This window comes from Protopterus annectens, chromosome 8.part0 (genome assembly GCF_019279795.1).
Source record: "Protopterus annectens isolate FY-2018-M chromosome 8.part0, PAN1.0, whole genome shotgun sequence".
Taxonomy (NCBI): domain Eukaryota; kingdom Metazoa; phylum Chordata; order Ceratodontiformes; family Protopteridae; genus Protopterus; species Protopterus annectens.
In genome coordinates, this window is record NC_056741.1 from 41,662,704 (window position 1) to 41,686,159 (window position 23,456).

The 23,456-nt window shown below is 46.1% G+C and overlaps 1 protein-coding gene across 1 annotated transcript in view; it reads left to right on the forward strand.

The window, feature by feature from the left end:
* Positions 1-23,456, forward strand: part of ZNF384 (zinc finger protein 384) — a 1,170,835-nt gene that overhangs the window by 193,132 nt on the left and 954,247 nt on the right. Inside the window, exon 2 of the mRNA XM_044079105.1 lies at positions 11,615-11,909. Within this exon, the coding sequence (XP_043935040.1) occupies positions 11,615-11,909 (295 nt within the window). The remainder of the gene's footprint in view (positions 1-11,614; positions 11,910-23,456) is intronic.

Sequence of the window (23,456 nt, forward strand, 5' to 3'; positions counted from 1 at the left end):
GGGCTGCTGGTTTGTTTGCAAACTAGATCTGAGGTAAAGGCAGAGGGGGATTGTGGGTATTAGGTGATCTCGAGCTTCTTCTCGATGCAGAGCTTGCAAGCGGCCGACACTGAGCCGAGGATCGGCTCCGAACCCATGTGTAAGAACAAAGGCGAGATGAACACTCCACATGGAACGTTATGGTAAGGACATAACTTCTATTTTCTGTTCTTCCACAAGGACAGTCACTGTATGTACCAACCCTACTTTCATGCCCAAAATGGTGACAGTTTTCCTTGAATCAGGCTATTCACCTCCCTGTGTTCTTTCCAGTCCCTTCAGAACAAGTGAGAGGTAGAGGAACTTGCATGCTTTGGATGTACATAGACTACTGCAGTTCAGTCAAATTAGAAATCAGGTCAGCTAGTTGTCTCTTTTGCAAAGGACATGGGAGGGGGAAGGCTGTCAGTAAGTAAACTCTCTCAAAATGGCTTTCCCATTGTATCGTGTTTGTTTTAACCTTCTTTTATGAAAAATCTGTGCCAGGCCATGTCTTGGCACATTCCACTAGAGCCATAGTCGCCATTCCAGCATTCATCAGAAGGACTGATATACTTTTAAAAGCAGTTACCTTGTCATTTCTACACACCTTCTCTGAACGTTACTGTTCAGGTTCATCAGCCAGAGCAGGGTTTGCCACAGCCATTTTCCAAGGCCTATTCTGTTAGTAGCCCAGTCAGGGCCAGTCAGTCAGTGGCCCGTATGCTGTGGGAGTTTTCTCACAAATGATGACGTCAACAGTTAGTGTTAAGAACATAGTTGTGTTAGCAGCTTGCTGTAATTATCGAAGTTTGTGTGCATTTACTGTTGTCAGTTCCGTTTTACTTCCACCAGTCCCTTTTTCTCCTGCTTAGGCATCCTGGGGTTGGGGTTGGTACCTTGTTCATCCTATTTTTTGCACCTTGCCTCTCATTCTCCCACCATGTTCCTTCTTTCGTTTGACCCTGCCTAGAACCCAGGGAGGGAGACTGGAGATTTGTGGGTGAATACTTGTCTCTGGGGAAAAGTCCCTTAGCTTAGCTTGGGTTGTGGTCCATAAGACAAGTTCTTTTCCCATCCAGGGCTCTAAAGAGCAAAATATGGCATTGACTGATTGTGCCACCAGTATCCTCATGCTGGACTGGAGGAGGGGGAGTTGGTACGGGCCATGAGGTGGAAGGTAAAGCTCTAGATGTTGGGCTGGCAGGAATCCCAGAGCTGACGACTGCAACAGTGAATATGTTCAAACATCTACAATTGTAAGTTCCTATTGCATCTGTGCTTTTTTATTTTTTCTTTTCCTCAGAATTGTTTAGGGAATCTAGGTCATTTTATAGTCTCTGCATTTCTTTCCTACTGTTAAGGGGTGAACATTTCCACATCTCCTCTTACTGGTTTCTCCCTTGTTCACCAGAACAAGCATTTGCCGCCTTCTGCATGCAGTATATCCCTTGCTTGATTGTTTTCCCCATTTCAGTCTTGCTTTTATTGTCCCTCTGGCATTCTTTGTCTTCTTTCCTATTTTTCCCTGTACCTTTCCAGAGCCATCCCGTCCTCCCTTCTTTCCAGTTTTTGCACGGTATAACCTATCCTTTTGTTACTTCTTTGCTGATTTGCCAAAATGCACCCAGTGTATCATTTTAGATGTTAAGTTGTCAATCTCGCCTTCATTCTTGCTGGATGGGTTCGGAGCCGATCCTCGGCTCACTGCACTTGCTTTAGCTTGAGAACTCCTTTTACCAGCTCGAGGCAACCCTATATCCCATGATGCAAGGCGGAACTACCTCAGATCTCGTTTGCCGCTTCGAAGAGGTCTCCTTTTTGCCAGCTGAGGTAAGTGAGTTTCAAATAGCTTTAGTCAGGGTTACCTTCCCCTTTTTTCCTAGTTCTTAGTGTTTAGTGGCACTTTTAACCACCCTATTCCCTTTTAGAAAAATTTTATACTTTATAAAAGTTTTAAAAATTTCAGTTAGGCCTAGGCCTTCCTTATTAATCTATCTGTGTGTCTGTGTTTGGGGATTAATTTGTGTGACTGTTTTGGTGTGTGTGTGTCTGTGTGAGTATTTATTACTCTTTTTCCTTAGACTATGTCTAAAGAGGTAAAGGTCTCGGGCTTCAAGAAGTGTGACTCGTGCTGTCAGAAAATGTCTCTGACAGACGGTCACACTTTGTGTTTACTGCCTGGGGCCTTTACACCTGCAGGACTCCTGTGCTTTGTGTCACTCTTTTAGCCAGCGAGTCCTGCAGGAAAGGAGGAACAAGCTAATCCTCCATGGCTTGCTAAAGCCGGAAGGTTCACCCACTAAACCTGCGTCCAGTAAGCCTTCCAAGCCATCCAGGGGTCAGGCTACAGCTTCCAAGCCTCCCCCGGTGGCTCCGACTCCTTCGAGTCGAGATCGCTCCGGCGGAGTTGATCTTTCTCCTTCTAAGCTAGGTTCGGTTCCGATTGGTTCCGACACCCAATCTGCTGTTGCCTTGTCGGCTCCGGCTGGAGCCGATGCAGTATCCAGTATCGGAGCCGAAAAGCCTTCGGCTCCATCTGGAACCCATAGGACGTTGGCTCCGATGACTTCCTCCAAGAAGAGATCTCGGTCCCCTTTTGAATCGATCCACTTTCGGCTCGGGTCTCCTCTTTTGTCAGAGCGGAGTCACCGGAGCCGATCTTCGAGATCTTCCAGGCTGTCTGACCATGATTTAGAGAGGGTGGTAAGCAGGCTGTTAAAGTCGCAGGCACTGGCCCAAATGCTCCAAAGCCCGTCTCAGCAGACTTCGGCTGCTTCACCCTTGAACTTCCTCCTCCGACTCCCCACCAGAGTTCGGCGGAGCTTCGGGACAGCGACTGTTTTGGCGCCGAGCCGATACATCCTTCGGCTCCGCTGTCTTCGGCTCCGATCTCCTCCTGAGACCTTCCTTGGAGGGATCCGTCGTCGAGTTTCCTGTCGGCTCGAGGGGCTAGTGGCATCGGACCCTTGTCCGACCCCGCTCTCCCTCTCGGGCTTCGGCTTTGGTAAGCTCGGCACCGACATCGCCTCGGAGCCTTCCCTCTCAGTGGGCCGGGAATTCCTGTCCTCGGATGGGGATATTCCGGTCTCCGGGAGGGAGCCTTTGAGGTGATGAGGAGTGTCCTGGCTCCTGAGCCAGGTCAGCGGTCCATCCCTCTAGCTCCTCCTCTTCGGTGCCTGTAGACACCTCTTGCCAGCCTCTTGCTCTCAGGCCCAGGGATCCATCGCCCCAGGTTTCCCCATTGGGAATATCTTCCTCTTCGAAGTTTCTCCTGATCCTGCAGGTGAACCCCTCGAAGAGGACGTGTAAGAGGAAACACACAGACTCCCCTGAGTCTACTACATCTGATACCGACTTAGATGAGTCGGAGGGTTCCCCGATCCCCTCTGAGGATGTCTTTTTCAGACATCCTTGAGCTCCTCAAACAGAGGGGGAATTGGCCATCCATTGATCCCTCTGAGGATGAGTCGGTATACCTGGAGGCTTTTGGATCCCGACCCTCCACCTCCTGGGTGTCTCCGCCTTTCGACCCACTTATGCAGGTAGTGGCTCGAAGGCGTGGCAGCTCCAGATTCTGTGGAACCTGTCCCCAGGAGACCATCCAAGTTTATCACGGCCCCTACGGACAAACAGTTTCTTTCCAAGGGCGTCTCTGTGGATGCTATGGTGGTGGCGGCCCCCACTAAGAAGGAACTTGCGGATCCTTCAGTACCTGTCCATCCTCCTAACAAGGATTCTAGGACCATGGACAGGTATGGAAAGCGGATGTTTTCTTCAGCGACCTTTGCTATGCGTTCGCTGAACTACCTTTGTCACTTCACCAGGCTTCAAAGAGATATTCTCAAGGAACTAGGTGAAGTGGTCCAGGATCCTTCTGCTGCTGGGGCTCAAGAAAGATTGCCTCACAGCTAGCAATCCTGAATTCCTTATCCAACTCCTCCATGCGGCTCATATCCTATGCGGCCGATGGAGCGAGCAGGGCCGCAGGCACAGGAGTGGCTCTTAGACATCAAGCCTGGATGCAGCTTTGTAATTTTGTGGACCCCTTTAAGGCGTCCTTCACCAATACCCCCTTTGATGGTTCGGCTTTGTTCGGACCTCAGGTGAAGGATACCTTGACCAGGTGTGAGCAGGACGGTAAAACTCTTTCTGCCGTTGGAGTCCATTTTTCCACCCCTTCTAGACCATATCCCAAGGGTCAGAAGGGAGGGAAGATGTGGTTCCGCAAAGCCCAAGGAGCTACACCGGACACACGTGGTCAGTTTACCCCCAGAGGCAGAGGGGGTAACAATAATAGACGCCACCCTAGGGGCAGGGGGGTCCTCAGAACCAGGGCAACAGGGAGTCTCTTCCTGAGAAGCCCTTTCAGCACCCCTGAGGTGTTGCCCGACTGTCCACCCTTGGAGGCAGTCGGGGGAAGGATTTCACTGTACCCAGTAGCCTGGCATTCCCTTTCACAAGATATGTGGGTACAGTCGATCATATCCGAGGGTTACAAAATCCCTTGAAGGTATCCGTACCTCAACAATCCCTTCCAGACATCTCACCCGGTCAAAGGGATTTGGCAGAACAGGAGGTTTCAAAGCTCCTAGAAAAAAGAGCCGTCCAGACTGTTCCGGCAGACCAAGTAGGGTCCGGCGTCTACTCGAGATTCTTTTTGGTCCCCAAAAGGACGGGAGATTGGAGACCAATATTAGACCTGAGCAGTCTAAACAGATTTGTCAAAAAGGCAAGATTCCGGATGGTCACGCTTCAGTCCATTCTGCCCTTTCTGGGCAAGGACAACTTGATGTGCTCTATAGACCTTCAGGACGCGTACTATCACATAAAGATTCATAGGCTCCAGAAGGTTTCTCCGCACGGCTAGGGACCAGTCATTACCAATTCAGAGCCCTGCCCTTTGGCCTCACTTCAGCCCCAGAGTGTTTACCAAATGTATGGCAGTGGTCACAGCTCATCTGAGACGTCAAGGATTCCAGGTGGTTCCTTATTTAGGCGACTGGCTCCTCTCCGCCACTACCAGGGGTCAGCTTCTTCAGACCAGAGACTACACTCTGCAGCTATGCAGGAGTTTGGGAATTTCAGTGAATTTGAAAAATCTTCTCTGCGGCCTTGCCAATCTATCACCTTTATAGGCGCAGAATTAAACACCGTCAAAATGTTAGCCAGACTAACAGATCAAAGAATTCTGGACATCCAAAAATTGTTCGATTTTATTGCAGAGCAGCAAAGTCAAAGCCAGGCTGATACTAAAGGTTCTAGGTCTTATGGCTGCGGCCATTGTTCTTCTACCTCTGGCTCGCTTCCACATCGTCTTCTGCAGTGGATGTTATTCACTCAGTGGTCGTTTCACAGTCTTCCGATGAGGCACGAAATCTTAGTCACACAATCGTGCAGGACTCATCTGAATTGGTGGATATCTTCCCCTCTTCTTCATCAGGGCCGACCTTTTGTTCCCCTCCTTCGGTTGCCACAGTTACTACGGATGCCTCTCTGATCGGGTGGGGGCATTATCAGGGCAGGATGGTCCACGGGACGTGGCAACCCATAGAATACCATCTGCACATAAATGTCCTGGAGATGAGAGCGGTGCTTTTAACGTTGCAAGCCCTCAGCGGCTTTCTTCCCACGGGGACTATTGCAGTACAAGCGGACAACATGTCCGTGGTCTGGTACATCAACAAGCAGAGGCGGGACCAGGTCCTATCCGTTGTGTCGAGAAGCTCTCAGACTTTGGCAATGGGCAATCTCCTCTCATCGGTTTCTGATAGCAACGCACATCCCCGGCAGGTCCAACCTCTTGGCGGACAGGCTGAGCAGATCCATTCTAATGCCTCACGAGTGGTCTCTCAAACAATCTGTAGTGGATCAGATTTTTCTGAAGTGGGGCACTCCTTGTTGCAACCTTTTGCTACACCCCAAAACAACAAGTGCCCGATTTTCACCCTTTTTCCCCTACCAGGCCAACCCTGAGAGACTCTCTAACCCAGGATTGGCCCGGGGACTTCTGCACGCTTTTCCTCCCTTTCCCTTGATTCCACAAGTCATTCAGAAAGCCACCGTTTTGAGGGGCCAAGTTGATTCTCATTGCCCCTTACTGGCCTCGACAAATTTGGTTTCCGTCTCTGCATCGTCACCTCCTGGTGCAGCCCTGGCATCTGGACCCAGTTCCAGATCTCTTGATCCACCAGTCGGGTCAACAGCACCGGGCCATTCATTCTCTCAACCTCACTGCTTGGTTGCTCCACTTCCTTCCCTAGCCAGGCTTCCGATGATCTCTGAATCAGTCAGAGACACCCTAGTGGCTTCTTTAAAGTCGTCCACCAGAACCGTTTATGCTAGCAAGTGGCGACGTTTTTCTATTTGGGCAAATTCCAGGAATATTGATCCCTTTACTGCTCCTGTGCATTCTGTTTTAGATTTCCTGGCTGAGGTTTTTCAGTCAGGATCCTCTTCATCTACAGTAAAAGTTCAACTGGCTGCTATTTCCAAGTATCATGTTGGCTTGCATGACAATAACATTATGTCTCATAGATTATGCAAGGCCTTTCTGAGAGGAGTTTTTCTCCTAAAGCCGCCGATAAAGCATCCTCCTCCGCAATGGGATCTAAATTTAATGTTGGCATCCTTGATATTACCTCCCTTCGAACCGTCTGCTTCATGTTCTTTGAAGTTATTGACCTGGAAAACTATATTTTTACTGGCTGTCTCTTCAGCAAGAAGGGTTTCCGAGATCCAAGCTCTCTGCATCCGTTCCCCTTACTTGATTTTTCATAAGGACAGGGTATCCTTAAGAACGAACCCGTCCTTTCTCCCTAAAGTTGTGTCTCAAACCAATATTAATCAATCCATAGATCTACCAGTTTTTTTCCCAAACTATTCTGATAGAGCTGAACAAAAGCTTCATTTTTTGATGTCCATCGTCAGCTCAGGTACTATTTGCATAGAACGAAACAATTCAGGAAATCGGACTAATTATTTGTCTCCTATGCAGAAAACAGGAAAGGTCTCCCAGTGTCTAAAGTGACCTTATCCAGATGGTTGTCTTCCACCATTTCTCATGTGTACTCTCTCAGAGGCAAGCAACTACCTTCTAAACGAAAGCACACTCAACCAGGAGTCTATCCACTTCTGCAGCCTTTCAGGATAGACTACCCATTGATACCATTTGTGCAGCAGCTACTTGGGCCACTCCTCATACCTTTGTCTCTCATTACAAGTTAGATTTGGCCTCCAGAGACAGGGCCAGTTTTGGTTCCACAGTTCTCAAGAGTCTGTTCCATTGAGCCACCCGGGATACAGGTGCTAGGGACGCGGTCCCATCCAGCAAGAATGAAGGTGAGATTGACAACTTAACATTTAGAAGTTATGTACCTACCATAACGTTCCATGTTAGTTGTCTTCTCTCGCCTTCTTTCTTGCGTCCCTCCTTCCCCCTGGCCTGGACAGATCTTGAAGAGTTCCTATCAGGTTGTTTCCTCCTGAGCCTTCATTAGAGGACCCTTTATTATGAACTTGGTTTTTCCTAAATATGTTAGGTTAGTCCTTGACAGGATAGGTTAGCTACCAAACGAGATCTGAGGTAGTTCCGCCTTGCATCATGGGATATAGGGTTGCCTCGAGCTGGTAAAAGGAGTTCTCAAGCTAAAGCAAGTGCCGAGTCGGAGCCGAGGATCGGCTCCGAACCCATCCAGCAAGAAAGAAGGCGAGAGAAGACAACTAACATGGAACGTTATGGTAGGTACATAACTTCTAATTCACTTTTACTATGGTACTAAGCTGCTTCCATTTCCACATTGGCTGTTCAAGATACACTTGCCTTTAATATACCTCGCTGACAGATTCTGCACCAGTGGCATAGAGGGATAAAACCCTTTCCATGGCCCAGGCAACCTGAGTTTGAAAAGCAGGGAGGATGGACATGTCCATCATAGTTGGGAGAGGGGAGATGTGCACATACTAGGAACACACATGGTTAGATTTTCCTGTTGGAGACAGGAGGAAGCAGTACTACGGTGCTGCATGAGGATAGGCAAGGTGTCTTATGAATGTCAGCTCTGCGTGGAAATGAGGGGGGCAGTCCAATACAGATGCACATTGCATGCCCCACCCTCCATGTGTTACTGGGCTGTCACAGAGGTGGGGAAATAAAAAGATGAAACACTGCCTTAGTAGCAGTAATACTACCCTGGGATGCTTTGATCTCCTCAGTGACCCAGAATATTGGAGCAACTCTAGGCAGGACGGGAAGGTCAGTTGACAGTGTGGTCAAGGAGAAGGCACCAGGACCAGATGATGGTCAGCAGTAAGAGAGTGAAAAATGTTTGTTGTTGTTTGTCTTTTGGCTTTTCCTGGTTAGGGGTCGCCACAGCAGAAATCTGGTCTGCTTATGATTGGCAGTAGATTTTTACGGTGCCAAGTTGCCAGCTCAACGCCCAACCTTCAGCGAAGGCACGCCCATTCACGCATGTCTTTCGGAATGCCACTCGACCGCGGGGAGAACATGCAGACTCCACACAGAAGGCACTCCCCCGCACTCCAGCCGAGAATCGAACGGGAGAACTTCTTGCTGTGAGGCAACCACGCTACCGCTGCACCACCACAGTAAGTTAAGAGAAAGAGAATGAAAAATAACTCCCATAAAAAAAAAAAAAATCTTTAGGGTAAGACTCCTCCGTATAGTACAGCTTCACTTTTCAGACCTTAGCCTTTTGAAGTCTAGCTCCTTATTTTGCATACTTTTGCTTTATGAACATACATGTTTTAAATGTCATGTGCATTATGGCCTTCTCTTATCCTTCCAACTTTCTGAGCCCTTTCCACTGTAAAAATCAAGCTACACTTACTGCCAGTCGACAGTCTCTCTCATGGGTCATTAATTCCACTCTAGTGTGCTTGAGCAAACTACATATGATGTATTTTAAGCCCTGGATATCCAGTTCCCACACTTTAGTTTGTCATGGGTTTGTTAATCACTTGGGTAGTCCTCCTCTGCTCAGTTCTTTAAACTCTTTACCTGCACATTACCCATACTGCCTTTTAACTTGGCCCATTTCAGGTTATGCTCCCCAACGTCACTTCCATTTTTCTCATCTGCCGGATCATACATTGCCACCAGCCCTCATGCCCTCCCTTCCTGTCCTAGTGTGTGTAGGTGTCCTGACAGAAATCACTGTTGTAGTATTCCTGACATATGGGTTGTCACTGTTGACATCAGGCTAGAGTACCAAAGCTTTACCTTCCTTAGATCGTATGCCCATGCATGACCTCAACTCTTATGCCTTTGGATATATAAACTGAGCTATGAACGAGGATCCTCAGATTGTCTCACCACCAGTCCAAAAACATGTTGTGCATCCATCGGACTATTTGTTGTTTGGTCGTTGGTACCTTTGCTTCGATCTTTTGTCCAGATAAGTGCCCTGTTGGGGAACCTTTTCTTCCAGAAATTCTTAAGACACAAAAAGAAGCACCCAGAATAGTTTTACTGGCACCATTTTGGCCAAGGCATTATTAGTTTCCCTTGTTATTTCATCTGACAGGGGAAATTAAAGGAGAATTCCTCTTCAACTGGACCTAATAACTCAGCAAAACATATTGCTGCTCCACCCAAATCTTCCATCTCTTAACCTAATCCTGTGGATGATAGGATTTTAATTCCTCAAAGACACCTCTTCTCTAAAGAGGTTTTTCAAGTCCTGTAAGTGTCCGGGTGACCCACTACTAGAAAGTCTTACACTGTTGAATGGAAGCTGTTTTCCTATTGATGCCGCAGAAAGTCAGGAGCCACTGTTATCGCTAGCTCCTGCTGTACTGCAATGTCTCTGCGAACTTCTTCGATCAGGCTTGGCCAGCTCTTCTGTAAAAGTCCACCTAGCAGCTGTCAATGACTGCTGCTTGCTTCACTCTTAGCCCTCCACTTATGGCTAGGCTGGAAGTCGAGCTTTATCTCAGCAGAGTCCTGCATCTTAACCTACCAAGGAATCCTCTCTCTCCCTTCACATCTTAACTTTGTTGTAGAAAAGTTTATGCTGCCTCCCTTTGAACTGGCATCTCCTGTTTCTCTAAAATCCATCCTGCTGTTGGCTCTCACCTGTGCTAGGAAAGTTTCTGAGTTACAAACTCTCATAGCTATTCCCCCTTTTCTGTTTTTTCACAAGGACAGGGTGATTCTTGGGGCTAATCCAGCTTTCATGCCGAAGGTAGTAAACAAATTGTCCCTCAGTTGGGCTGTTCATCTTTCACTTTCTTTTCTAATCCGCAAAACAGGAGGAACAGGATCTTAGATTCTTTGTACATTTACTGTTAACTGAGAATTTATTTGGACAAAACTAAATCTTTCAGAAAGACTGGCCAGCTGTTTGTATCATTTATGATGCGTAAACTGTGCCAGACAGTCTGTAAACAAAGTGTTGCACCTTGGATTTCTAAGACTCTCTCTTTCTGCTGCTAGCAGTATGGTGTAAGACCTTCCCTTCCTGCCCTAAAGGACTTTCCACTGGGGCAGTGGTCTCCTCAGGTGTTTTTCACAAAGGAGTAAGACTCCACATCTTCTGCCAGACACTACAAAATGGCTGCCTTCTCCAGGTTCAGGACAGCCTTTGCTCAGTCAGTTCTGTTCGGGCTGCTGGATAACTCTTCTTCTCAGTTGCCAACCACCCTTGTGTCTTTAAGCTGTGGGAATCACTTGTATGTCAGGAATGTTGCAACAGTGACTTCAGTCAGGACATAAAACAGTGTAAGTACTTACCATAACAATAGATGCCGTACTGATCACTGTTGCAGTATTCCATCCCACTCTCCATCACCTCTTCTCTTTCTCACTTCAACCTTCATTTTCCTTTCCCCTTTGCTTTGGCCTCTGCTCTGTTGCAAGGGAACAGCGGATGTTTTTACGTATTTGAGCTACACCCCTCCTAGCTGGCCCATCACCTCTCTCAGTAGTCTTTAGGCCACTGGCTTGGAGGTAGTCTGAGGATCCATGCTCATCCCCTGTCAGTATACCCCAGTGCATATGAAACGAGGTTCATGCGTTGGACGTACGACCTAGGGAAGGTGAAGCTCCGATACCCTGGCTGGATGTCAGCTGTGACAACCCGTATGTCAGGAATACTGCACCAGTGATCAGTAGGGTATTTACTGTTATGGCATGTTCTTACACAACTGTACTTTCTCCCCACATTTTGATTCCTCTTTTCTGCTTCTCAGATGTTCCATGTGAAACTGTGCCCACATCTTTATTGGGTTTCACATCATCATCCAGATTTGCAAAAGTACTACTTTAAAAATAGGAGATGTGGACCTATGGTTTGGACCACCAGAATAGGATCTAGAGGAAGCGGGGGGGGGGGGGGGGATTAGAATGTTAACTACACTTAAAGGATAAACCTTTTAGGTCACTTGTCACCTACATAATGTGACTTGTATGGTGATACAGATCTAGAATTTTAGTGCATCATTCGTGTTACTGATCATAAACAGTATTTTTCAGTTATGCGTGGGGAAAATACACTTAAGTTATTGGTTAGTTGTTTTTCTTCCCCCTTGCAATGCATGCAGATTTTTAAATAATTTCTGGTTTTGTCTTTGCCAGGCCTTGTTATTACCTCTCCGTCTGGATCGTTAGTCACTACGTCATCGTCTGTGCAGACTTTTCCAGTTTCTGCCCCTCCTGCCATGATTGTGTCTGCACTGCAAGGCTCACATGGTCTACAGGTTGTTCCAGATGTCAAAAAGCAAGAAGAAGATGCTGCCGCAGTTGCTGCTATCATGAAACCAAGGGGCAGGAAAAAGAAGAGATTGACAGAATCTGGGCTTCCAGCAGCACTTCATGATCCGTACGAGCTCAATGACGACGACGATGCCAGTAAAGACGGGAAATCCTACAGGTCAGGGACAACTAGGGCTGACACGTCTGTCTGTGTTACTTCAAGCCATGAACATTACTTGATAAATGCATAACACTTGAAGCTCTTATGTTAAGCGATGTTAGTGCTGCAGGTCACAACACAACAAACCCCACAATTATGCATATGATATTTGCACCACTTTTTTTTGTTCAGTTTTTCTTTGTGGAAGTTTCCTCAAATTCACAGCCTCAGATTCCTAGGTAAAAAGGATTTCCTGACTGACTATCAAACTCTCTCTCTTTTTGATGTTCTTCCCCATAAAAAGAAAAAAAAAAAAAGTATCCATGCTGTTTCCATCGAGGTTCTGTAGAGCTCAGTTTTTATGCTTTGTTTACACCCTTTAGTATGGGAGTTGTTTTTCCAAGCGAGATTTGTTTTTCTATCTGGTCCACTGGAGTGGTTCTTTCCTTTTTGTCCTTGTAATGATTGCTTCACACCTCTCAACTGTACATATTTTAGCAGAATGTCCACATTTTTGCCTCATATTTTTGATCTGTTCCTCATAAAGTTTGTGATTTTTCTGACATCACTAGGATGATCTGTGGACTGAAGTCACTAAATGATAAACATTTGAGTTTCACACAATATCCTTCATAAAAATGCATACCAAGACAAATCATGTTCTTGCAACCTTCTAAGTTTTTAAGAGCAATATTTAAAGTCTGTCCCTATTTTTGAGGCCTGTATCCCCCATTCTGTCAGGCTTTGTCCAGATTTTTTGCGATAAGAAGTTGAGAGGTATGGATTGCATACATTTACGTGTCAGGACTTATGTAACAAACTTTTTTGTTATGTTAACTGGGCGACAAGTACTACTTCACATCTGCTAGTCTAGATACCACAACTAATTTCTGTCACACTAGTGTTGCACACAGTTCTCAATACACTAAACTCGGATTTGGTAAGCTGATGTACATATGTAGGTATTTATGTATTAAAATTATTTTGATTTACCAACTTTAGTGGTAGTTGAATGGTAATGTGTTTGGGAGGGATATCCAGCTCTGGAGAATTGATGTTTTTCGTGTTTCACTGTTGCAGTCATCACATTTGGGTTATCTGCCTGCAGGTAGCCCTCAGCCGGCCTGAATACCAGAGTCTTGGATTCCTGCGTTGGATGCTGTCTCTTCTTCCATGACGTCAGGTCGTTAGGGGGTGTAAAACATGCAGCCGATGCCATTACATCAGTCTTTCTTGCTGCGACTCCTGAACTTTTTGTTTTCGAGTTTCAGTACCGAAGTCTTCAAAAAAGTTAAGTACCCCATTGGGGATCCTTTTTCTTGCTCTTAACCGATGTCATTTAAAGTTAGCAATTGTACTACCTGTGGAAAGCAAATACCTCGTAAAGATTTTCATTTGTACTGCATTCCTTGCCTAGGCCCAGACCACGACGTCCCTCCCTGTCAGTTTTGTGCCTTGTTCAACCCCCAAACTATTCATCGGTCTACATTTGCAGCAAATTATTTTGGTACTTAGTTTAACTATCCAGAAATGGCTTCGATAAGCCATCCGACTACCGATATTCCGAAAAAACGTAAGGATAAAAACAGAGGCAGACCGCATAGGTGCAAAACCTCCAACAACGCTTCCGTTAAGCTAGTCGCCAGTCCGACTGTACTCAGTGAAGCGCTTTTTTCAGCCCCTGATACCCGCTACGTCAGATTCGCAGATCTCTACTGAGACCCATTCGGAGTCCGGTATGCCACGAGTTGCTTCTTCGGCTATGGAACCTGCGGATGTCTCTACCTTGGATGGGTCTGGAGCCGCTGTGCAGGCACCGGCTCCTGAGGGTGTATTCAGGCCTACAAACTTGCATTTTAAACCTACGCCATGTTCATCCAGGCCTAAAACTCGACCCACACCTAGAAAATAGACGTCCAAACCGCATGCTCAGGCCCATATGCCTAAAAAACAAATGCTTAGAATGGCTGAAGACCTTATTACCTTAATTAGGGGAAGCCAGCCTTCCCCCTCTGTGACCTAGAACTGCTTTTCCTTCTGATTCTTCTGATCAGGAATCTGATATTTGTTTCGTCTGATTACCAGGATTTGCCCCTTTCTACCTATGAGGATTCTGATGCAGGGAATTCCATTCCCTCTGCTTCCCCTCCAGAAGATTTCTGTTTTGGTGAAACCTTGCACACTCTTTAGGAGCATTTCCGCAGGGAAAGCCAGGATTACTCTGACTCCAAAAAGAGGCTTAGGGAATTCCTGCTCTTCCTCAACATAGGCCTTTAGCTCTCCCCCCTGTTCTAGACATTGTAGATGATGCTTTCTTGGAATCTAGCATTTCCTCAAACACTTTACCTCCAGCTCCCAGAAAACCTGACCGGTATTACAGAGTACCTGACACTCACAAGCTCCTCTTCAAGAATCCTACTGCTGATCCAGAGACCATTTCCCAAGGACCAAAGGAAGGGCATTAAGGCTACTGCTGCCAAAAACCCTACCCCTTCTGATAGAGATTCTAGAGCCTTGGACAGATGGGGTAAGAAGGTATATACTTATGCTACTTCGGCCATTCGGGCTTTAAATTGCCAGTTTCATATGTTAAAGTATCAGCAGCATATAATGGGGCTGCTTAAACAGAAAATGATGTTGATTCCTGACTGTGCTGACCACAAAGAATTACAGGATTTAATGCATTCTGTGGAACAAGTTGGTAAACATACTTTGCAATATGGTTTTGACTCTTTAGAAGCATCTTGCAGGGCTGCTGTCGCTGGGTCTGTACTTAAAAGGCATGCATGGCTTAAGGAGCAAAACTTGCCACATCATGTTAAAGCTAAATTACTGGATGCTCCCTTAAACCAAGACCACCTGTTTGGCAACAAAGCAGAAGACGTCCTCAAAAAGATAGAGAAAAAAGCTAAATCTATGCAAATTGTTTTATTTCCTGAAAGTACAGCCTCCCAGATTTAGTAGGCCTTCAAAGAATTGGCCCTTTCCAGCATCTTCCAGGCTTTCTCAGTCCAAACCCAGGAACAGCAGACCACCTAGGTTACAGTCTCAGGCTACACACAGGTCTAAGAAGTGGGGGGCTCCCACTTCCAAAGCAGGGACTAGTAAGGCCCCCCCCCCGGAAAAATGGCACAATGACTTTTACCTTAACCCTGCCAAACCCTGCTCAACTACCTGCTCCCTTAGGAGGAAAGCTCACCCAGCATGCAAAAAACTGGGAACTCATTACCCAGGACAAATGGGTTTTGTATATAGTTTCCCAAGGATACATATTCCACTTCCACAACCTACCAACCCCAAACGGTTGGCCAGACCTACCCCCAAATCAGTGGGCAGAGGCTCAACAGCAGTTCCTCTCTCTTCTAAGAATCAGGGCTATTCAGCATGTTCCAGCAGAAGAAAGGGGATCAGGTTTTTATTCAAGACTTTTCCTGGTACCCAGAAAAGACAGCTCCTGGTGTCCTATCCCGGACCTCTCTATTCTAAACACTTTTTTTGGTAATCCCAAAATTCAAGATGCTAACACTTCAACAGCTGCTTTCTATGATAGGCAGATATGCTTGGTTGGCAACCTTAGACTTAAAGGAAGCTTACCTGCACATTCCAATAAGGGAATCTTGCAGGAAATACCTATGCTTCAGGGCAGGCTCCATGCACTTTCAGTTCTCTGCACTTTGACTTATCTACTGCACCCAGGGTATTCACAAAGTGTCTAGTTCCAGCCATTGCATTTTGCAGGCAGAGAAATATTCAAATATACCCATACTTGGATGATTGTCTGATTCAGGCAGAAAGCCAGGAATTGCTATTAAAGCATCTGGCATTCGTAAAGAAACTTCTAAACTCACTGGGGTACACCATAAACGAAAAGAAATCTCACCTAGTACCCTGCTAACAAATTGTATTCCTGTGAGCAAGCTTGAGCACAACTTCCCAGATGGCTTTTTTCACTCCAGAGAAACAAGTTTATTTAACAGCCTACTTCAAACAACTGGCCACAAAGACCCAGCTATCTGCAAGCCCTGGGGTTCATGGCCTCTTGCATTCTACTAATTCCATATGCAAGACTGCATATGAGGAAACTGCAGTGGTATCTAAAAAGCCTGTGGTGTCAACATTCTCAGGACCTGGAATCAATGATTCCTGTCATTCCTTGTATAAAGACAGAGTTCCTTTGGTGGGCAGAGGCCTACTACCGCAACAAGGGGCTCCCATTCACTCTACCCCCGCCACCCAAACCCTAACAGTTGCATCAGACTATGCATGGGGGGCTCACTTGGCAGGGCAGTGCATTCAGGGCAAATGGAACCAGAGACAGATGCACCTGCATATCAACCAAAAAGAAAGGTTAGCTGTACAGAATTCCCCGACAGCCTTCAAGGACCACATTCTTCCAGGACAATTATTGGTAAAGACAGACAACACCACAGTTATGTGGTACATAAACAAGCAGGGGGGAACCCGCTCGTACCCTCTCTGCAGACTAGCCATGGCTCTGTGGAACACAGCCTTGAGCTACCAAATGCACCTACAAGCACAATTCCTGCCAGGCAAGCTAAATTCACTGGCAGACATCCTAAGCGGAAATCTCATGGACCCACACGAATGGAAACTCAAACCAAAAATATTCAACCTCTGGAGGAACAAATGGGGGACCCCAGTGATAGACTTGACCTGTTTGCCTCCCCTCAAAACTACCAATTGGACAAATTCTGCCCAAGGGCTTCCCACAGTCAAACTTGGAAAGTGGATGCCCTTTTACCTGGGAAAGCCTCTCAGTTTATGCCTTTCCCCCTCTGCCTCTCCTCTCGAAGGTTTTACTAAAGATCAAACAGGACAAGCCAAGGACTGTACTGATTGCACCGGGCTGGCCACACCAGCACTGGTACCCGCCCTTGCGCAGTATGACACTGCTGGAACCATGGCACCTGCCTCAGACCCCTTCCCTGCTGTCCCAGCAGGCAGGCCAGATTCTGCACTCTCAGCTTGAAACCCTGAACCTTGCAGCCTGGCTAATTCCTTGAGCTCTCCAATAGCATCCCTCAATAAGCAGGTGCTAGATGTCATTCTGGAGGCAAGGAGGCCTAGTACTAGAAAATCCTATGCTGAAAAGTGGAAAAGATACTGTTCCTGGAACCAGACTCAGGGGATGTTCACAACAGTGCCCAGCTTACCTCATTATTCTTCAGTACTTAACAGAAATGCTCCACAAGGGCCTGTTCTTCTCGTCTATTAAAATTCATGCCTCTGCCATTTCAGCACATTATAATTCTGAACCACCCCTCTTCTCTCACCCCCTGCTAAAGCAGTTCCTCAGAGGGGCCAAAAATTTAAGACCCCCCCAGGAGAGCCCCTACTCCAGCCTGGGACCTTAACTTTGTATTGGAAAAGCTCACTCTCCCTCCTTTTGAGTCAGTTCCAACTGCAGAGGTGAAGTTCCTTTCTTGGAATACAGCCTTCCTTCTAGGCATCACTTCAGCAAGAAGAATGTCTGAATTACAGGCCCTCATGGCAGTGGAACCCTTCATTATCTTCCATGCAGACAGGGTTTCCCTCAGGGCCAGTTCTTTTATGCCCAAGGTGGTGTCTAGTGTGACCCTTAATCAGTCAATTTATTTGCCTACCCTTTTCCCAAATCCACAAAACAAAAGACAACGAATAATGCACTCTTTGGACATATACAGACAACTTAGATTTTATTTGGACAGAACTAAGCCTCTCAGAAAATCTGAACAGCTGCTAGATGGCTTTGCTGCAAGGGCAGAGGGGAAGGCCATTTCAGAGCAAACCATTTCTAAGTGGATAGCCCATTGCATTCATTTCTGCTATAAGCACCATGGAAAACCTACCCCACAGGGGATAAGATCACATTCCACCAGGGCTACATCTACTTCTACAGCCTTTCTCAGAGGTGTCCCCACCAGGGACAATCCTAGAAGCTGCTACCTGGAGCTCTGTACATACCTTCACCAAGCATTACCACTTACCTATTTTTTCTAAATGCTTTCTGGTGTATTTGCTTTTTGTTTGAGGGGTACCATAACATATAATTGCTTCCCATTGTGGGGGCACCTGACATCTGGGGGAAGAAAAACTGATGTAATGGCATCGGCTGCATGTTTTATACCCCTGACGTCATGGAAGAAGAGGCAGCATCTGATGCAGGAAACTCTGGTATTCAGGCCGGCTGAGGGCTACCTGCAGGCAGATAACCCAAATGTGATGACTGCAACAGTGAATACACTCATACATCTACATTTATGGTAAGTGTACGCAACTGTACTTTTCGCTGCTAAAATTAACTTTTGTCGTATTCTGTTTGTGCTGCTGTCTTGCACTCCCCGTTTGGCAAGTCATTCACTGTAAAATTTGAGATCTGTTTTATCTTCTGCTCTATAGATGGACAAACTGCAGGCACTTGTTTTATAGTGCTGTCTTGAACAGAAACCCAATACTTTCTTATTGTTTGCTAGTTATCTAGTCTGTCTTTCCCATGTGTTCTCAGTCGTAACTGAAAATGGTCCCTGGACCAGTCCGAGTAACAAAGGTAAAATAAATAATAAAAAGATCTGTAGTAATCACAGATTTCCCTTCTTGATTAGCTTTTCCTTGATCATTATTTACTTCTTCTGCTGTGTTTCCTTGTTAGTATTTTAAAGAAAAAAGTTGTTTAAGCTACTTGTGCTGCCTTTCCCTTTTACCCTGCATTGGTTGCTAGCAGTTCCATAGTAGCCAGTGAAAATATCCCTACAGACCACTTATTTTCTCTTTTAAATGAAACATTTGTTTTAGGAGTAACAGAATGCATTGTTCAGGAATGTACTGAGTATTTTACCATTTATTTGTCCATTTATTTTGAAACCCAGTTTTGTACATCACTGTTAAATGCTGACATTCCATATGCAGTTTGGCCTAAATGACACACGTAAAGGGAAACTTTCTTTCATTGTACAACTCCTTTCATTCAGCACCACCACTCTCCCTTTCACTGTATTTGAAAGCCCTCTGTGTCTTTTCATCTTATGGTAAAGAAATAATAATGTCTTCTATGATTTTCACTGCTGCAGTAGAATCTGTCTGCATCAGTTTTATCATGTGTAGGATACTACAACCAAAAGTTTAACAAAGTTCTGACTCCCTTCTATACCTACACTTTTGACTGCTGATTAGGTAACCTCATGGAGGGAAATCAGCAATTGAAAGTGTAGACAATTTCAGTACTTTCTTGCCACCTTGAGAAGAAGCATCTCTGAGACTTGATAGGAACAGCAGCTGGCTTCATGCTTCATTTCTGGCAGTTAAGTCCCCATTGGGGAACACTTCCATACAGAAATTATTGCTCTGTTAAGAAAATATCGGTATATTTTTTCTGACTAAAAGTGGTAGCTTCCCCTTTAAGAAGTTGTGTATTTTCATAGTATTGGAAGTTTCCTGCAGTGGGCCACTGTTTTTAGGTTTACTGTCAAAATGTGGAAAATCAAAACAGTTTTCCACTTTTTGATCTAATTAATTCTACGAATTTTGTAATTCAAAATTACCAAAATGTCAGAAATAGTAACCATGGAATCAACATTTGAATGCCTAAGTTCCAAAGTTGAAATTCCATGTTACCAGTAACGTTTTTGCAGGAGGGCAAGCCCCCCTGCACCCCCCCATACCCTCTGCATATTATATATTCCAACTCCAAGATCACACTACAATGAGGAAAAGGGTAAATTTCCTGATCCCCACTGTAACGGGATTGGTTATCAGAACATCAGTCCCATATTAGCGAATTAACACAACCATTCGCTAATGAGGATTCAAATATTTCCAGATCGGCGTTACAGAAACTGGAAAACACATTCGGCCATCCCAGTTATGTGTAAGTGCTGTCCCACATTTTGATAATATACCCTATTTTTAGCATAGGACTTTATTCTTGACTGTGGGGCTGCCTTTGTGTTAAACACATACTTGCTTTTGAGAACTTTTTTATTGTTTATGTAAGTTCTAAGGCTTGTGAAGTATTCTACAGGGCAGGGAATGTCTTTTATGTTAAATGCTTGTGTAGACTTCATGAGAACTTACCTGCTCTTTTTTTTTCAGATCTGAAGTAGTTACTTCATTTGCTCTGCAACCTGTGGGTATCGGATCCGATCTCGGATCTGAGTCGGCAGCTTCATAAGCTACAAGATCTGAGCTCCTAGCTCCTCCCCCTACCCATAATCCCCTGCCACTAACTGTATTACCTCAAATCGTTTTTGCCACGGCTGTAGACAGCTACTGTTTGAAGAGCTCCTTAGCTGACTGGTGAGATTGTTCCTTTTTTCTCTTAGAGAAAAGCCTTTTCTTAGTGTTGATTGTGGTTTGTGTGTGTTCAGAGCCTATAGCCAGTATAGTTTGTTAAATAGTTTCCCTTTTTTGTTTAGTGTTAGTTTTTCTGTGTCCCCCCTCCCCCACTTAGTGTTTGGGTGTGCGTGCATTGTGGTAGAGAATGGCTGAAGGGCCCAAGGCCGTTTTTTCAAAATGTACTGAGTGTGGCCATAAGCTTTCCCCTGCTGATGGCCACACTCAATGCTTATGCCTGGGACCCATTTATCAACAGACTGCCAAATCTGTGCAGCCTTTAACCCCGGGCACTTAGGGACAGGAAGAATAAGCTAATCCTGGCGGGCTTGCTTCCCCAGGATTGGCTGCTTCTTCCTCTCGCCAAGGCTCAGGCTGTCTCCACAGCCCCAGTGCCTTCCGTTCCCCCGCTCAACGGGGACTCAACCTCCCGCTTGAGTTTGAGTTCGGGGACTCTGGTGCCTCTTCCTCTAAAGAGAAGAGGCACAAAGATAGGAGAGACATAGGTCTCATAAAAGGCAGGCTGAGACTCAACCCTCAGCCCGCCATCTAAGCTAGCTAGCTCTCCCTGGGTTTCCGGATCCTCCCCCTCTCGGCTCCGTTCGCCTCATTTTTCTCTGGAGCCGGAGGAGGAGTACCGGTCTCCCTCGAGGTCATCGAGGCGACCCTCCCGGCCTGCCTCGACAACTTCCTTTAGGTCGACCAGGAGCCTCACCGACACCGATATGGATCGGATGATGCGGCGATTCCTGCAGACAAATGCAGATGGGGTGCTCTTGCCCCAGGGGAGTGCGACCTCTGTCTTTGCTCGATCACTCCTTCTCCAACCTGTTTTCGGGTTTTGGAGTCATCGGATCTGGGCCCCTTCGAGGGGTTTTCTCGGCGCCGATAGCTCCAGTCTCTTCGACGCCGACCATGCCCTCGAGTGTTTCGGATCCGAAAGTGAAGTATTCTACAGGGCAGGGAATGTCTTTTATGTTAAATGCTTGTGTAGACTTCATGAGAACTTACCTGCTGTTTTTTCTTTCAGTTAGTGCACTTCAGAAAAGGGTCTTTCAGTTCTGACCTTGACTTTTGTGTACTGCTTTTGCTTTTGAAAGAGGATTATGTGGGAAAGTTCAACTGTATGTTTGCTGCTTGTGAACTTTCACAACTTCCCTTCCCACTAAGTCCTACCAGCTGTGCTTACTGGCAATCAGTCTTCTTCCCCGGATACATCATGGATAAATTACTCTGGCCCTGCTGACTCTTCTCCCACCATACTTACGAAGAAAAACAATGCATTAAGGTGATCATTTCACCACTGTGGGCCCAGATAGCACATCTTTATTTTATTTATTTAACATTTGTTGACTGGGAAAGTCCTACTAGGACAGAGCCTATTTTCAGTGGAGGCCCAGGGAGAAATGCCCCAGATGCATGTCTTTGGAATGTGGGAGGAAACTGGAGTACCCAGAGGAGACCCACGCAAATGCAGGAAGGATATGCAGACTCAGGACAGAAGGCACCCCAGCCAAGAACTGAACTGGAGAATCATCTTCCGGTAGTGGGCAACTGTAGTGGCTGACAGTTGGTCCTCAGACCACACAGTACTTCTTGGTTCCTATGGTATTCCCCCATCTGGCACTATGGACAAAGGGTCAGCCATGTCCTTTGCAGATGTACCTGTGTCCCATCCTAGCACAGGAGACCTACCTACCTTTGGGTCTCGGTGGTACTCCGGAGGGTTCTTACAGTGACTGGGGAAGGAGACCTCTTACAAGAGGTGAAATGCTATACTGTAATGGGTCTTCTTCCAGGGAGGTCCGGACCTGCAAATAAACAAAAGATTAGACATAGCTCATCTGAGGGTACAGTGTATATTCATAAGGATGGTTTCCATTACCTTGACCAGGAAGTGATTACAGGCTGTTAATCCTGGAACTCAACAGTCCTTACCAGGAATGCAGTCTTGATAAAGACATTCCTGAGGAAAGTTTGTCAGAGGATTCTAACATTAACAAGACAGGACTTCTCCTGGAGATTCCCAAGCCCAAAACTCTGATTCAGAGGAAAGTTTGTCCTCTTCAGCTCCCTTGGATGAGTCATCTCTCCCATTTTGCCAGCTTTGGAGGATGTGTTACGTGCTGCCTATAATAACCCTGACTCTCAACCTTCATTCATTTAAAAGGTAGGCAGACTTTATAAATACCTCTTGCTGACAAATTCGTAATCTGATATCTCTTTTCGTCCAGTTCAACATTTGGGTTGTCAGATCAGTTCCGACCTTTGCACCTTCTACCTGAGCTTTGGATCTAAGACTCTTGACTCCTCCCTTACCTACAATTCTCTCTTTCTGCCTGATTTACCTCAGATGTTCTTCATGTTTCACTGTTGCAGTCATTACATTTGGGTAATCTGCTGGCAGGTTGCCCTCAGTCAGCCTGAATTCCAAAGTCTTGGGTCCTGCGTCAGTTGCTGACTTCTCTTCCATGACGTCCGGTCGTCAGGAGTATAAAACATGCAACCGACTCCATTTTCTTTAGTCTTTCTTGCCGCGTGGTGCCCGAAGCAAAAGCATTTTGCAAGTGCCAGTCGGCCAACTACTGAAATATTCGCGTTTGAGTTTCAGACTGAAGTCTTCAATAAAGCTAAGTACCCCGTTGGGGAAACTTTTTTCTTGCTTTTTACCGATGTCAGAAAAAGTTAATAATTGTATTACTTGGGGGAAGCAAATACCTCATAAGGATTTCCATTTATACTGTATTCCTTGCCTAGGCCCTGACCACAACGTGCCTGGCTGTCGGTTTTGTGCTAGATTTAACCAAAGCACTATTAAGCGTCGGTATATTTTTGCATCTAAGTATTTTGGCAACAGGTTTAACTACCCAGAGATGTCGTCGGATAGCAATCCGACTACCAGAGTACATAAAAAAATGCAAAGAAAAGGACAGAGAAAGGCAGTTGAGATCCAAAACCGACGAAGAAGCTTCTCCTAAGCCAGTCGCCGGTTCGCCGGTACTCAGTGAGGCGCTTTCGCAGCCCCTGATACCCTCTACCTTCGAGTCGCAGGCCTCTACCGACACCCGTGTGGAGTCAGGCATGCTGCAAGATTCTCAAGCTATTGGACCGACAGATGTATCCCCCTCAGATGGGTCCGGAGCCGCTGAGCAGGCATTGGCTTCTGAGGGTGTATTCAGACATCAACATTTTTACATCAAACCGACGAAAGCTGCAAAACCAAAGGCAAAGACACCT